Here is a 16,216-nt window from a genome sequence, read left to right on the forward strand (position 1 = left end):
ACTGCTAAAACAGCTACAAATACGAAGCCCTTTATGAAAAATAAAATAAAATATCAAAACCCTCCAGGAGTTCATCTAGTATATCTAGATACAGATGCAAACGCCTCAATACCTGCAGTTATAATATTTTTACAGTATACACAGCAATCATGTTGGTCAAGGCTACATAGAGGGAAGATAAACAAAATGTATGGATTTATACGGTGGGGGATGGGAACATACAGTATGATTGTGAACACACATCTGTGTGAGTTTGTGCTTTATTACCTTTAATAGCTTTACAGGCAGACAGACAGAGCTTCATTAGTGATTCCTGTAATGTCGATAAAGTTGGGATGGTTAACAGGAAGAGTGCGGGATGGGGGGGGGGGGGGGGGGGGGGGGGTCCAGCCAAGGCCATGGGAAGTGTTGGTCCAAGCTGGACACATTGATGATAATGATTAGTTGACGGAGAAATATGTCTCTAGTAGGATAGATTTGTAACAAGCAGAGAAGCCTAAATCCATTTTTTAACCACTGGGTAAGATAGGGGCGCTACATCTGGAAGAGAATTTCAACTCATAATGTTTATCATGTCACATTAAATTAAATTAATTATTTTTATAGTTTATACCCTGTTTCAGAACTTGATGAGATAAACATGAGCCGGTTCCAACCTTCTTTCAAGCTGCCGTGGACATTATTTCACCATGCTCATCATGATGAGGGTAAAGCTCCATCTACTGGTTATCTTTAAAAACACACACATTTTGCACATCTCTGCTGCATTGCATGAAATTTCACACTAGGGGGTAGTGTTGCATTTCTCCCCTGTGCAGAACTGATACACACTTCATTCTTCTACATTGCATCAAAGTAAATCAAGCATGACATTATTGCAGCTTATTGGAATGATTTTCAGGCACTGCTTTTGCGCGTAGCATCTGACCACACTGCATGTGAGAATCATTGTGATATCGCTGTTCTGACAGTGACCTTATTACTGTTTGCTGTTCAATAGAAATCAATCAAGGTCTTCATAAAAAGACTCAAGATATTGTCCAACAATATGGATCACGTAAAAAACTTTGATTTCTGACCATCTGAGTCAAGAAACAGTTTCACAGCCACTCTAATGACTAATAAAGGGTGTATGTTTTTAATGGCATGAATATGAGATACAATATGCCACTTACAGTTGGCAATGATGGTGGGAAACATTTTGATATAATAAGAAGCTTTGTAGCAGCTCCCCTTTTTAAAAATGCTGGCATGCACGTTCTCTGTTGTACAAACTTGTGTTCACATGGGAAGTTTCTGTTTTGCCTCTTCATACCAAAAAAGACACATTTTTTTCTATGCCTGGCTTTTACGGCAGATAAAGCAGTACTGAACTCTGATTAAAAACCATTTCTGGGAAGGTCTGGCCATATTAACCTTTAGAAAAGGCTATTCCTGTTCTCTCTGAGCTCTCTATACACTCGCTGAGTTTGAAGAAAGGTCATGGGCTAACCGAATGTCTCCAGGCTCAGGGTAAAACTTTGCTGCTCTCTTTAATTCTCTGGCATTTGCTTCTCTGAATAAAAACAGCTGCAGACCATTAATACTGCAGGTTGTGGATGATTCAGATTCTAATTGAACTTATGAGAATCATCCCACTTGAGCCCAAAAGAACTAGATACTGGCTTATGATAGGTTATATTCTGCCAAGGTACATCAGCTCATCTTGTCCAGTTTCTTCTTGTTAAATTTTCTCTATTTTACATGGTAATATGTGATTAAAATGAATTGGTTTCAGGAATTTTGTGCCAGAATTCGACAATAAATTGTCAAAATAGGTATAGGGAAATGAAAATAAAGGCTTTTGTTAAGAACTCTTTTTAGATAGACTTTGCTACTACTGGGTTGGACTTATTTTTTTTCCTGAAGAACCATCACAGTTCTTTATAGCATAGATTCGACAAGTTGGAAACTCTTCTCAGAGATTTTGCTCCATATTTACGTGACAGCAGTTGTTGCACATCCATGATGAGAATCACCAGTTCCACCACATCCCAAAGCTGCTCTGTTGGATTGAGAGCTGGTGACTGGAGGCCATTGGAAAACAGGGAAGTTATTGTTATGTTTCAGAAACCATTTTGAGATGATTGGAGCTTTGTGACACAGTGTGTTATCCTGCTGGAAATAGATATCAAAGATGATATAGAGTGGTTATAATGGGATGGGCATGATCAGCAACAATACACAGATAGGTTATGGTCTTTGAACCATGTTGGTACTAAGTGATCCACAGTGTGTCAATGAAATGCATCCCATATTTACACAACAACCAGCAGCTTGAGCCATTGACACAAGGCAGGATTACATGCTTTCATGTTATGTTAAATGCTGACTCTACCATCTGAAGATGTAGATCAGGGGAGCCCAAAGTTGGTCCTCGAGGGCCACTGTCCTGCAAGTTTTCTATGTATCCCTGCTCCAACACACCTGGCTTCCATTAAATGGATCCAACAGTCAATCATTTTCACACAATGAGTAATTAGTTTCAGTCAGGTGTGTTGGAAGAAGTATACATGGAAAACCTGTAGGAAAGTGGCCCTCGAGGACCGGAGCTGGACACCTCTGTTGTAGTTAACACTGAAACTCAACTGACCTCACAATGTTTTTTCCATCTTCTGTTGTCCAGTTTTGGTGAGCCTGAATCTGAATTGTAGCCTCATCCTGATGTCCTTAGCTGATTGGAGTGGCACTCGGTGTGGTCTTCTGCTGCTGTAGCCAATCAGCTTCAAGAATCCACATTCTGTATGTTCAAAAGTGTGCATACCTATGTGTAACTAGTGGTTATGTGAGTTACTGTTGCCTTTATATCATCTCCAACCATTCTCCTCTGACTTTAGACATCAACTAGGCATTTTCATCCACACAACTGCACTGACAAGATAGTTTCTTCTTTTTTTTTTCTTTTCTCTGTAAAACCTAGAAATAGTTGTGGGTGACAATCAGAGGATCGTCGGACCATCTTGTCTGGCACCAGCAACCACAGAATGTTCTGAGTCACTTAATTCTCCTCTCTTCCTCATTCTGGCCTCAGTTTGAACCTCAGCAAGTTGTCATAACCATGTCTGTATGCCTAAATGCACTGAATTGCTATCAAGTGCTGGGATGGAGTGAATTATGATTGGAATTGTCTCCAGCTTCCCCACGACCCAGAAATGAACTAAACTGTAGAAAATAAATGAATGCTACATGTGGTTGGTTGCTAGTATAAACAAGCCATTAAACAGGTGTACCTAGTAAAGTGGTAAGCGTATACACTTGTGCAAGTACCAAGATTTTCCCCAGAAAAAATCATTAAATGCAAGGAAGAAGTGGGGTGATTCTTGCACAACATACACAATTCACACTATAATCAAAAATAAAAAAATAAAATTGAACTGGAGTGTATTCTCGGTCTACTCCTGCTGTTGAGTACACCATTACAATGCCAACTCGGTCAGAAACTGCTAAGTAATTCCTCATGGCCTCAGATGCTCATGTGTATTCATGTCGGTTTGTGATATTGATCAGTCTGATGCTTGCTTATAGCCAGAAATGACAACCTGCTGAATAGAGGCGACAAAGGCCTGTGATGGACCATGATGCATTTCATTGATTCCCTATGACTCACTGTCAAAAGTTACCCATAGGATGTTGGGGCCTGGGTAGCCTGTGTGTCATAACCTACCCATGAATTCAAAGAAGTATTTTTATTGTTAGACAACACAAAAATGTTAGATATTACACCGTACACATAACAAGTGTGAGTGGTAAAAGATGGATTTGACATTGTTCTGTTCCAAGTATGAACCAAAAAAGGATCAGAATGAGAAGAGATGATTGATTATCCAGCCTGTAGTCCAGGAAATTAATGGTCTCTTGGAAAGCCATTCATCCATCCCTTTGACAGACTGAGGAAGTCTCTAAAAAGGGTAAGATTATCTCCATCCTCTTTCCTGTCAATACAGATGTGTTGACTTTTTATTTCCACACCAACAAATGAATACGTCAACAATTTTAGTTATTTATACATAATTTTGAACCATTTTAAGTGTAAAAGGTGTATAACAGCAATGAAAAATTATTATGTTTTTAGATGACTAAACCAGCAAAGTCCAACACTGGATATATTATGACATACTGAAAAATACATGCTTATGCAGTAACAAAATTCAGTGTTTAAAAGTGCATGCTGATTATTTTAGGCACATTTTTTTCTTGTACTGGACTAGTTGGAGCAATTTTCATTTTTCAGAGTGGTGGTATTTTCTGTGAACTGGCAGTTTGTTGCGTCAGACAGCTTGGCACAGAGACCATTGTGTGAGTGAGCCTGCGACCACTGACCGGTCACTGCTTTGTCAGCAAGGGTCCCAGCTGTCCACATGACGCAGCGCACCAGAAGGGCCACCATGGGCCTACACGCATTCTGGTATATGAAGTCGCAAATTTGGGGAGAGCCATGTCAACTCAATAAAAACCAAAAAGAAGCACAGCTACGTTTTCAGTACTCTTCAATGTGGCTTATTGCGTCTCCAAGGGTCGCTATTACACCATTCTGTTTTGTAGTTCTTTAAACGGGGATGTAGACGTAAACCCACGACTGAAACTACAATTCCCAGCATAAGCTGATGCGTGAAAAACAAGTCGGCTCAAAGATGCCTTCATGTTCTTCACGTCGGGTTCTTCCTCGCAATCTGAAAGTTGCAGCTATTTCAGAAGCTTACACGCTTTATTTGCCTGTGCTGTATAAAAAGTGTTTTAAAGAAAGTTAAGATAAAGATTACTATTATTATTATTGCTTCTGTATTTTATGCGTGCCGAAGCAGATATTCAATTTCAGTAATTCGACCTTGTGTGTAGTTTACGGAATCTTAGAGGAACAAATTCAATAAAAGTCAAATAAAACTAGCTTAAATAGTCGTATGTATAACTTTCTTTTTGTTTAGTCGGCAGAATTATCAAAAGAAACAAGCTTCGAGTATTGTTTTTGTACTTTGCTTGCTTTCGGGAACTTAGACATATTATTTATCCGACAGTCCTTGAAGGCGCGCTCCCACCTCCACCAGCAGCAGTCGCCATCCTCATCAAACACATTTCATTCACTGTGTGTCTGCCGCGCCGAGAACAACAGGATACTACCTCCCTCAGTCCTGTGTGAGTACCACAGCCCTGTCTTATTTGCGTCCTCTCCAACTTCTGTCAAAAAAAAAAAGCGCAGCGTTTTTAGCAAGTCGGAAATGTTATTTCTTTTAGTGAATTATGAAAATGCTTTCTTGTTATGTCTTTTCAAAGTCTGTCTGAGACGTTTGCGAACAACGCGGTCTTTTGTTCTCGGTGTTATTTCTCGCTTTTATCTAAGAAAACAGAGGTTTCTGTCCGACAAGCCGCATCGACACTTTAACAAAGATGTAGTTTTTTTTTCATTGTGGTTCATATTTTTGTCGTCATTTAAAAAAAAAAAAAAAAAAAAAGTTTTCCACATTGTAGCGATATTATACTGTCCCTGTAGACATACAGTCTAATACTGGAATGACAAGTAATGTAATGCTTTGATTTTTATAGACACATAAATGTGTCAATTTTGCGAGTTAATTTTGTTGATATTTACTGATTTTCGTCTTCCGTTTTGACTGTTTTCCAGGATGCTGCACGGCTATGGGACAAAGGAAACCTTAAAAGCTTTGAAGCAAGGTTGCCATCTAACAATGAGCCATAAATCCAAGATCAACATGAGACTCTAAACTGAAATCCATATTCAGTAATCGTCCTATTGGTTACTGGTAGCACATAGACTTTTTATTTACAAAAAATAACTAAACAAATAAAACAAAACAAGGGGATGATTTTCTGTATTCAGTCAAAACGTCAATATCACAGCTGTTTGAAGGCTTCTAAGATAAACAAGGGGCCTGATGTTTTCCTTTGTGAGGGTCTTCCTGTGTTAGAGCTGCCCTGCTAGAAAGAGAAATGTGGGATAAAAGATGCACATAACCAGAGGGGTTCAGCCTGCCTCAGTCCTTACTGGCAAGGCAGTCTTTCCTCCAGCACCTGGCTCTGCAGCAGCTCCACGGAGTCCATGTGCACTGGTTATTGACGGATTTGTCAGCACAACAAGGAGCTGCCTGAAGCTCAGACTCGCATCTGCACCATGACTTCATCAGACAACGACGAAACGGGGAGTGATCTGTCAGAATCTCTGGAGATCTGTGAGCTCCAGGATCAATACATGGATGCAGGAAACTGCTTCAAGTCCAAAAGTTTACCCATCCTGAATGGACCCTGTCAGCAAGATGGCAAGACCACAGAGCCTCGGTTGCTTGACACAACCCACACTTGCGTTGCTGTGGAAGAGAGCAGGGAGCTCCAGTTAAAAACCCCCGATTCCAGCCTGGCAGAGTCTCCCTCTTCCAGGACAGACTTCTCCCCTTCTGTCTCCAGCATGGTGGGGCTCAGCAGCTCTCTGCCAGTGGAGGGCCGCCGTCCGGCTGGTTCTGGAGGCAAAAAACTTGGTTTCTCCCTCACCCGCTTTATCCGCATCCCAGCAAGGAAGTATGTGCGAGTCATCTTGGGCGACTCGCGCTGCTTCTTGTTCTGCATGTGCTACTTGACCTTCATTCAATCCCTGATGGTGTCAGGCTACCTGAGCAGTGTCATCACCACCATCGAGAAGCGCTACAGCCTCCGCAGCTCTGAGTCCGGCCTGCTGGTCAGCTGCTTTGACATCGGCAGCTTGCTGGTGGTTGTCTTCATCTCCTACTTTGGCGGCAGGGGTCAGAGGCCACGTTGGTTGGCTGTGGGTGGTGTTGTCATCGCTATAGGAGCAGCCTTGTTTTCCCTACCACACTTCATCTCGCCGCCCTACCAGATCCAAGAGATGAACTCCTCAGCTGGCCACGAAGGTCTCTGTCAGAGCGGCAACAGCAGTGGGCGCGAACTGCTCAACGTGGCGTCTTGCCCTCGTGATCAGGAAGGCAACGAGCACAACCTGTACGTGGCTCTTTTCATCTGCGCCCAGATACTTGTGGGCATGGGGTCGACGCCGATCTACACCCTGGGGCCGACTTACCTGGATGACAACGTGAAGAAAGAAAATGCATCTCTCTATCTGGGTAAGCCCAATCGGATGATAAAAGCATGAAACCATTGCAGCCAGAAAAGCGTGAAATAATTATAACTGTATGAATTGGCATGTGCACATTTATCCACAGAGTTCTATACTTTTTAATGTAATTTCCATTACATGCAACCTCTGCACTTTGCTGAGGTAAATACAGACTGCAAAGTCAACCTGGGGCCATTGGCACGTGTGAGACTGACGTGTAGGGAAAAGCAAAACTAGGTTGCTTATGATGAATGGGCCAAAGCTGTCTGCTATTGTCTATGTGCATAATACTGCTGTGTTCTTAGGTATATGTGCACACAGAGGGTTGGCAGAAGTAATGACACACGCTCCTGTGTTTCACCAGAACTGATAAGGATCTCCTGTCTTTAGGTGTTAGCATGTTGTTGTTTGTTGTGAAAGTATTCACATGTTTTCACATGGCAAGTCCATACATTTTTTTGCTAATGTGCTCGCCCAGATTGGCTGCAAATCACATACTTTTCATAGTTTATGTAGAAGATCATGACTGCAGGAGTAATCTCCCTCCTCTGTCTGGGTTTGTTGTTGGATTATAAGGACATGGGGCACCCCGGACTGTGTACTTCACGCAGATGGCCTCTTTTCTACTAATCTTTGCGAAGGGCTGCAATCTATTAAATATATTTTTATTACAATTGGTTATAATGCAAAAGAAAAGGCTGAGACTGAAGCGTACATAAGTCGCCAGAATACTGATGTAACCCTCACATTTAAAGGTTTCTATTGTGTGGAATTGTGGAAGTCATGTGTGAACTCCGTTGGACAGAAAACAAGATTAAAGTGGTTGCAGGGCATTAACCACAGCGCTGAAACCGTCCCCTCATCACAACATCACACACCCCATAGAGTGCATTCACTTGCCTGCTCCGCTGCCTGCCCTCGAGACCCAGTATTGATTAGATCGCTGCGTCACAGGGAGCCAATGCAGCATAGCTATTGAACCGGACACAAAAAAAAGCAGGAGAAAACAACCTCAGAACACTGGCTTTCTGTGCCCCTCACCTTGGAGAGGTGCTCTACTGGAAAGGCGTCCACATTCGCTCATTGAGACATCCGCTTCTACAGATTCCCATCAAAAGCAGATGACCTTGACAGCTATTTTCAGAGCAATCATCTGCTTCTTGCCAGTAAAGTAGTGTTTGGGAAAACAGACATGTTCTGACATGGCAGAGGGAACAGATAAGTGGGGAAAAATGTTTTTTTTTTTTTTTCTCTCTGCAGATGTTCGGATAACCATGGCAACTGCATGGCACCTATCATCTTTGTCCTTTTGGTTATTTTTATCTTCCAGAGTCCAGACAGTGCTACCTTGCTGTGTAGTATCTTGATACAACACAACAAGGCAGCACTTTCTATTTTGGTTTAAATGAACCCATGCCTCACCTTTTTTTTTTTCTTGTTATGCCTTTCTACTCAGAACTCCTCAAACCTATTACCACATTTCTGCAAATGAATTATGTTAAGATGTAGGCTACCCAGATCTGGAAGTGGGTTCCCTTAAACCTTGCCCCAAACAAATGTAAACCCCATCTCAATTTGCAGTGGCTCAGAGGGGAGGAGCTACCTGCCTTTGTGGGGAGATGTGGTTTACATGGAGGGGGTATCTCTGGTGTCCTTGGAGAGACACCAAGTATGTGTGTGCCACACAAGAATCAGGACTTTAACATTGCATATGCATGCACATACAGTAAAGAATTCCCTCTGACCTGCTACCCCCTCCTCATATTTTCTATGGTGATATCACTAACACATCTTCTGTATTTTTAAATCTGTATCTGATTTCTTGGATTGTGTGTTTTTGCTGTTTTTTTCCAGCAGTGTAAAGGTCAGAACCAGGGAAGCTTTTCTTTGTTGTGTCCTATAGTGTGTTTTTTTTTTTCTTTCCATCTCCTGCTCTGATGGTTTTACAACATACCACTCTTATAGTTACCATGGTGAACATTCGTCTCTGCAATACTATTTTATTTTCTGTAAAGGCTGGATTAGCTGAGACTATAAACTAGAAGCACAGCAGATTTGCTGTCTCAACCTCTTGCAGTTTAGCCAAGGTGTGGGTTTGTGTGCGTGAGGAGGGGGGTTGACCTCTGATTTACAAGTCAGTGATACTGTTATCAGTGTGGGATGAGATTTTTGTGCCTGCATTATCAGACAGTGAACATGCAACAAAAATATGCTTGAAATGATTTTTCTAATGAAACCTTTACTAACCTGTCTAGACTTTGAAGGCTCTTTGCATGCAGCTGCTTGCTGTACATGTAGGAAAAGGTTAATGGATCCCGCCTGACTGACAGACCTGCTGCCTCTGCATTAACATGCGTGCAGTGCAGGAGGCTGAAACTAACATACTCGTGTCTTTTATTGGTGTTTTTGCATTATTAATGTCTATTAGACCCTCATTAAAGTCCAAGGGTTCCTATGCAGTCTTTGCTTAACACAGTCGCACTGTCGTAAAGCAGAACACGAGGGGGGAAAAAGGTGGCGTCAGGTTTTTGGAGAGAGGAGCTTTAACATCCACAGAGACAGCCTGAACCTGAACGGCAAGTCTGTCTGCGCTCAGACTTGCTGGCACAGGGGTGTGTTTTTCTGTGGACAAATTTAGAAGGAACAGTTCCCTCCCAGGCTCTCCCCTGAAGTGTGTATAATGTGTGTTCCCTGAAGATTGAAGGGGGAAAAAATGCAACCGAACGGCTGGCTTTACAGTCAAACCTCAGTGTTTTCTTTGGGAATCCGGAATATCAGTCACAGACCTGGCATGTCCCCCTCTCTGACTGCTCATTCAGTTAAACACTGTGTGTGCTTTCTGTTTCACAGCAGCCAAAGCAAATGCAGATTGAGCAAACACAAACGCAAACACATTAGCCCCCGGAGAACTAACCTTCTCTGCTTCGATATGCCCCCCCAGACAGACACACACCAAGGATGGAGGCTCTAGTTTCAGTATAGGTTTAAGGTATGGCCCATCAGAAACTGGCACACATAAAGATAGCAGGCTGCTCCTGTTTCATCAAGTGTCACTTTGGCTTAATCTCACAGACGTTTGGATATATGCCCCCCACCGCCTTACTCTCCACTCAGTCAGGGTTAGTCAGCAGTGGGTGACCTTTTTTAGCTGCAGTCTACAGGGCTGCCAGCTTCGACTACTAAAGTACTATTACTATGACTCCCCCATGAACCGCTGACCTCTTGTGTGGCTGATCATGCGCCACTAATGACAGTGTGTGTTTCAAAATGTGTTTCCGCTGGACGAGTTGAGCGATGTTACAGGGCAGAGAAAGCACAGAGGAGTGTGGGAGTGTTTTGCTTTTAGGCAGGGTCTTAAGCATTACAGCTGTGGTTTAGGCAGTGCTCAGCATCACAGACTAATTACTGGTGGCTGTTTTCCCTTTGTTTGGCCTGCTTGTTTTGACAATGGCTACGGCTACATGTTTTTTTAAAATTCAGAATTAAATAATCCAGAATTAGCGTATTCTCCTACCAGTTTAGATAAAATAATAATTCCGAATGTTTACATGAAACACATCCTCACTTAATTCCTCTTTAGAGCGGCAGGTTTGAAAGGGTTCTGATTGGACAGAGGGTGCACGTGACGTATGATGTTACAAGCTTGAGCAAAACGACTGGAATGAATTTATAGCGAAATTAAGGTTTACATGACAGAGGAATTAAATAGTTTGGAATTAAAATGCAAATAAACCAGCCATTGACATCGGAATTAAGTTTAATTCTAAATAGAAATTTGCATTAGGAATTAAGTGTTAACATGGTCGTTTTTCATCTATTTAAAGCAGAATTAACTTTTATTCGGAATTAAAGAGGAATTAAAACTCCCATGTAAACGTGCGGGAGAGTGGGAAGTTTCCTGGAGAAAGGCCATACAAGCTTTTTGTAATAGGAGGAATGTTTTTGTATTCAGCTATACAGGAAAGAAACTTTGTTCTTTCTGACTCATTATTTACTCATTTTTTACTGCCTTCTGATGAATGAATGAATTGAAGAAATCTTTGAAGCAGTTACATTACAGTTCTACAAGGTGAAGTTGGGACTTTGTGGAAAGTTTAAATAATAAAACAGGATGTAATTATTTTTAATTTTAGGTTTTTAAGAACTGGCCGAATGGGATAAAGGTCTGGAGGTTCTCACCTAAAATGATTAACGACGGTAATAATAATAATAATAATAATAATAATAATAATAATAGGTAATATAAAGAAATTTAGGTGTAAGAAATGAAAGTTCACTTCTTTGCAACAAATGTACTTGATAAACTAAATGTCTGATTTTCCCACATTTGATATTTTATATTCAACAAGTCCATAGACGAGGTCATGTCCTTTAATACATATGACTCAGATTTATTAAATGGTGCCCCATAAGCAGGAGTATAGAAGCCACTAAATCCATGATAGGAAGCAACACTGATTATTCCCTAAGTGGACAATTTCACATAAGTGTGGTTGACTTAGAGTGACATTGTGTTGTTTGGGTGTTCCCTTTATTTATTTTTTTTGAAGAATATATATATCTCTCTCTCTCTCTATATATATATATATATATATATATATATATCTATATATATATATATATATATATATATATATATATATATATATATATAGATATATCTATATATATATAATCTATATCTATATATATATATATCTATATATATATCTCTCTCTCTCTCTCTCTCTCTCTCTCTCTCTCTCTCTCTCTCTCTCTCTATATATATATATATATATATATATATATATATATATATATATATATATATATATATATATGTTTGAATAAATGCAAACCCTAACCCCACATAAAGCTACTTGTACACAAACAGTAGTGTGACAGACGAGTTGTATTTGTGTGTTTTTGATCACATCTGTATTTGAATGCTATGCACGTCTTTACATCTCATCTTTATCTACAGTGGCAGAAAATCTCTGGACTGATTCCTTCACTAATGCCCACATCTGGGAATATTCTTGGGGAATTTTGAAAATAATGTTTGTTTGTTTTTTCCCTGACTTGAACTATTTTGTTTTAACTGAGAACTTTCTTTTCTTATCTGGTTCTTCTTTGAAAGCATTTCACTATACCCCGTGATACAAAGTAGGAGGCCTTGAACCTCAGATGCTGTTTGCCTTTCATCTCTGCAGGCTGAAAACGTATCAAATCCTTTAGTCTCTGTGCATTTTCTCTGATGACACTAATCAGCTCTGTGATCAGAAACAAGCCCTTCTTTTGCCTGTTGTGTTCAGTCAAGAAATGAATTGCTGTCACTAATTACCAGTTGTTTATCTCCCTCCAGCAGAGCAGCATGTCCTACGATGAGTATCAGAACAGGGGGTACTGTTATCATGTGCTGTGTTCTCCCAGACAGATGGTGACAGCTGCATGGGGATTGGTCAAATCTGTCCTGCATCTCTCTCTGGCTCTCATAGTTTCATATACTGCATGGAGACAGTCTAAACATCTGTATCACGCTGCTCATTGCATCTTATCTGCTCTGCTTAGTCCACTTTCCATGTTGGTGGAGCCTTAAGGGTGTTGGTCTGAGTGGTGTTTTGCTGTTGAGATAGAAATAAAAATCTTCCTACATTGCACTGCTATGATCTCTGAAAAGCAGTCTGGCTATTGTTCCTCTTGACCCCTTTGCTGCTTCGATGGCTTCCAAGTGAAGGAGAATTGCTGAAGGGAAACATGTTAATGGCATTTACATAAGTGCAAAAAGATGTTGAGAGGGGAAAAGTTCTGGTATTTAAAGGAGGATGTTGCAGTTCACTAACACAAAGAAACTGTTGATAATCTCTTCATTGCAGGTATCAAAAAAGCAACAAAAAAAAAAAACCAACAAAAAAAACAAACTGGTTTCGTTCAATTTAATAACAATAATTTCACTGTGCCAGGAAGTGAAATTTAAACTATCCATCCATCCATCCATCTTCTGCCGCTTATCCGGGGTCGGGTCGCGGGGGCAGCAGCCTAAGCAGGGAAGCCCAGACTTCCCTCTCCCCAGCCACATTTGCCAACTCTGCGGGGGGGATCCTGAGGCGTTCCCAGGCCAGCCGAGAGATGTAATCCCTCCAGCGTGTCCTGGGTCTTCCCCGGGGTCTCCTCCCCGAGGGACGTGCCTGGAACACCTCACCAGGGAGGCGTCCAGGAGGCATCCTGACCAGATGCCCGAGCCACCTCAACTGGTTCCTCTCGATGCGGAGGAGCAGCGGCTCTACTCTGAGCCCCTCCCGGATGACCGAGCTCCTCATCCTATCTCTAAGGGAGAGCCCGGCCACCCTGCGGAGGAAACTCATTTCAGCCGCCTGTATACGAGATCTCGTTCTTTCGGTCACGACCCACAGCTCATGACCATAGGTGAGGGTAGGAACGTAGATTGACTGATAAATCGAGAGCTTCGCCTTCTGGCTCAGCTCCTTCTTCACCACGACAGACCGGCGCATTTAAACTAATGGAAGTTTTAATTTCTCTTTAATTCCGAGTAAAAGTTAAATCCACTTTAAACTGATGATAAATGACCATGTAAACACCTAATTCCCAACAAAAAAGACTATTCGGAATTAAACTTATTTCCGAAGTAAGTGGCTGGATTATTGGAATTTTAAATCCGAACTGATTAGTTACTCTATCATGTAAATGTCAATTCTGCTCTAAGGTGGTTCGTGCATGTTCATTACGTTGTTTTTTTATTTCCCGATAACACGTATTATTCCACACAATGTTCTGCCTCCCATCTTTAGTACTTTCTTTCAAAATTATAATCAGAATAAATGCGAAAGTGGTACTTAGTATGTAGTTTTCTATGTTCCGGTCAAAAAGACCAGAAGCAGGAAGAAGACTTTTTTTTTTTTTTTTTCCCCCAGTAGATGTCCAATCACAACCTTTCCCAACCCACCGATCTAAAGTGGAATGAAGTAACAACGCTCTTCCATGTAAACCTCAATTCAGATTGACTTTAATTGTATTTTATTTTTTTGTTGTTGTTTAGCATGTTTCCCTTTAGAAACTCTCCTTAAATTGTAAAAAAAAAAAAAAAAAAAAAATTTAGATGATTATTTCCATGTTAAACCACAGGAGAATAATGTTATTTGGAATTATTTAATTCTGAATTATTAATTTGGAATTAAACCTCATGTAACTATAGCCAATAAAAGCTTCTGATTCAGATTTTTATAGCTTGGGTATCCTTTTCAGGTTCATGTTCCTCTCTGTCCTTCAGCCGTTCTCCTACAGTACAGCACATTGCACTCCCATCTGTGTTGAGCTTACTGCAGGCACACGAGCTGACTGTGAGGGAGATGGATGGCTCTGGACATTTTTTGACCTAACCCTGTGGGCTCACAGTTACATGCACGCACCAAGTCGCACACACATAAAGGAAGTGGAAAATAAAGCTTTGCAACTTAAAATGTAGTCTGACATGGTGGGATTCTAACTCATTTATGTCTCCAACAGCAGTTCTGCGACTGCAGTGTTGTTAAATGTTGCATCAATCCGGTTGTGCATCGTGACGCAGGGTAATAAGTTAAGATGTAACTACGATGCAGCTCATTGAGGAGATGTGATCTGACAAGACTAGCAAGCACATTATTGGAGAAGTTGGACGATGAAGAGATGCTAAACTCACATTGTCTAAAGCAAGAAGGCTCCACAGATTCTTTTATTTCCTCAAGTTGTTTTTAATAATCTTTCAAGCTTTTGTTCCATTAGCTTCACATTTTTGGGGCCCTGGTTGTTACTAGTCAGGAGGCCGGGGGTAGAGGAAGTGTGTGCACCTGCACTTTGGGGGTGGTGAGGTTTCAGGCTGTGGTAGTTGTTAGTAGTGAATATATACCGGTACCTGGCTTTTTCTGCACTTGTGTTGCACTTACATACTGTCACCTAAACATCTGGATGTAGATACATTAGATATGTGTAAGCTGTCAAAAGTGTTTTATGTGTCAGTGACATATGTGTTCACCATGTGTGGGAGGCACTTCTGCTTCAGAGCAGGGCAGCAAAACCTTTTCTTTTATGCACTGACAGCAGGTTGGATAAATTAAAGTATATCTGGGCTGTGTTTCATTTAATTGTGTGCTCAGATTATATCCACGTGGGGAATTATCAGTGTTCTAGGCTCGTAGTACATATTGAATGCATGTAAATCTCTTGGTTCGATCCTTAAGTTCTCCTGTTCCTGCTAACGGTACTGGAAGAAGTTGCTGAAACCCACAAAACTACAAAAAGTGTTAAATGCATGCAGTCAAACAAATAAAAAAATAGAAATGACTGTTTGCATTTTCAGAGATACTTAAACTGCACGCAGTTGAGTAAACAGTGATGTCACAGCATTCGCCTGCTCAACAATTATTAGCATCGTCATGCAGCGCTTTAAAATCTATATTTTAGAGAATTCAAGTCTGAGCTTTTTTGCTGCTTGATAAATCAGAAAAACAGAACATGAACAATTTTTCATCAGTAGTCTGCAAAAAAAGAAAAAAAAGTTTTTACTTCAATTTAAAAATTCTTTGGTAGAACTAAAATATATCTTTGGTTCTTTCCAGCTGAGAGATTTGCAGGTTCTACACAACACTGTGATCATAGAGCATGGGATGTTTTTGTCTTCCATAGTTTCACATCTTTACACATTTACCCTCAGTCATTCTAGACTGAAATTCTTTTTTTAAAAAGATATATAAAATATTATGTTTTCTCAATATTTTGCAGCCATAAAATACACAAATATGAAAGACTATATAAAAGAGAAACATAATACATTATGAAACACAAGCATCTAACTGCGTTGGCAGATCTGGTTTCTCTTAAGTAACTGAGATTTTATTTTTTTTCACGCAGGGTACCATTATTATTATTATTATTACAATATTTTAGTTCTTTTATTGGAAGCAAAATCTGTTGTGCTCTCTAAAAAAAAATAAAGACTAACTTTTTAACTTTTTGTAAGACTAAATCCATCTTCTCACTATTTGCAATGCACCAAAAGGAATCTGCATTTGACAGTGATCTGCAAGCATGCTCAAATCCCTGGCTAATGAGCTTCAATACAGGAGC

General features: G+C 40.6%; 1 protein-coding gene across 1 annotated transcript in view; it reads left to right on the forward strand.

Moving 5' to 3' along the window:
* Window positions 1-5,126: 5,126 nt before the first annotated feature.
* The window catches only part of slco5a1 (solute carrier organic anion transporter family member 5A1), a 37,283-nt gene continuing 26,193 nt past the window's right edge, over window positions 5,127-16,216 (forward strand). The window contains exons 1-2 of the mRNA XM_079259705.1: window positions 5,127-5,169; window positions 5,657-7,124. Of these exons, the coding sequence (XP_079115831.1) occupies window positions 6,164-7,124 (961 nt within the window). The 5' untranslated portion in view covers window positions 5,127-5,169; window positions 5,657-6,163. The remainder of the gene's footprint in view (window positions 5,170-5,656; window positions 7,125-16,216) is intronic.

This window comes from Telmatherina bonti, assembly GCF_933228915.1.
Source record: "Telmatherina bonti genome assembly, chromosome: 20".
Lineage (NCBI taxonomy): Eukaryota > Metazoa > Chordata > Actinopteri > Atheriniformes > Telmatherinidae > Telmatherina > Telmatherina bonti.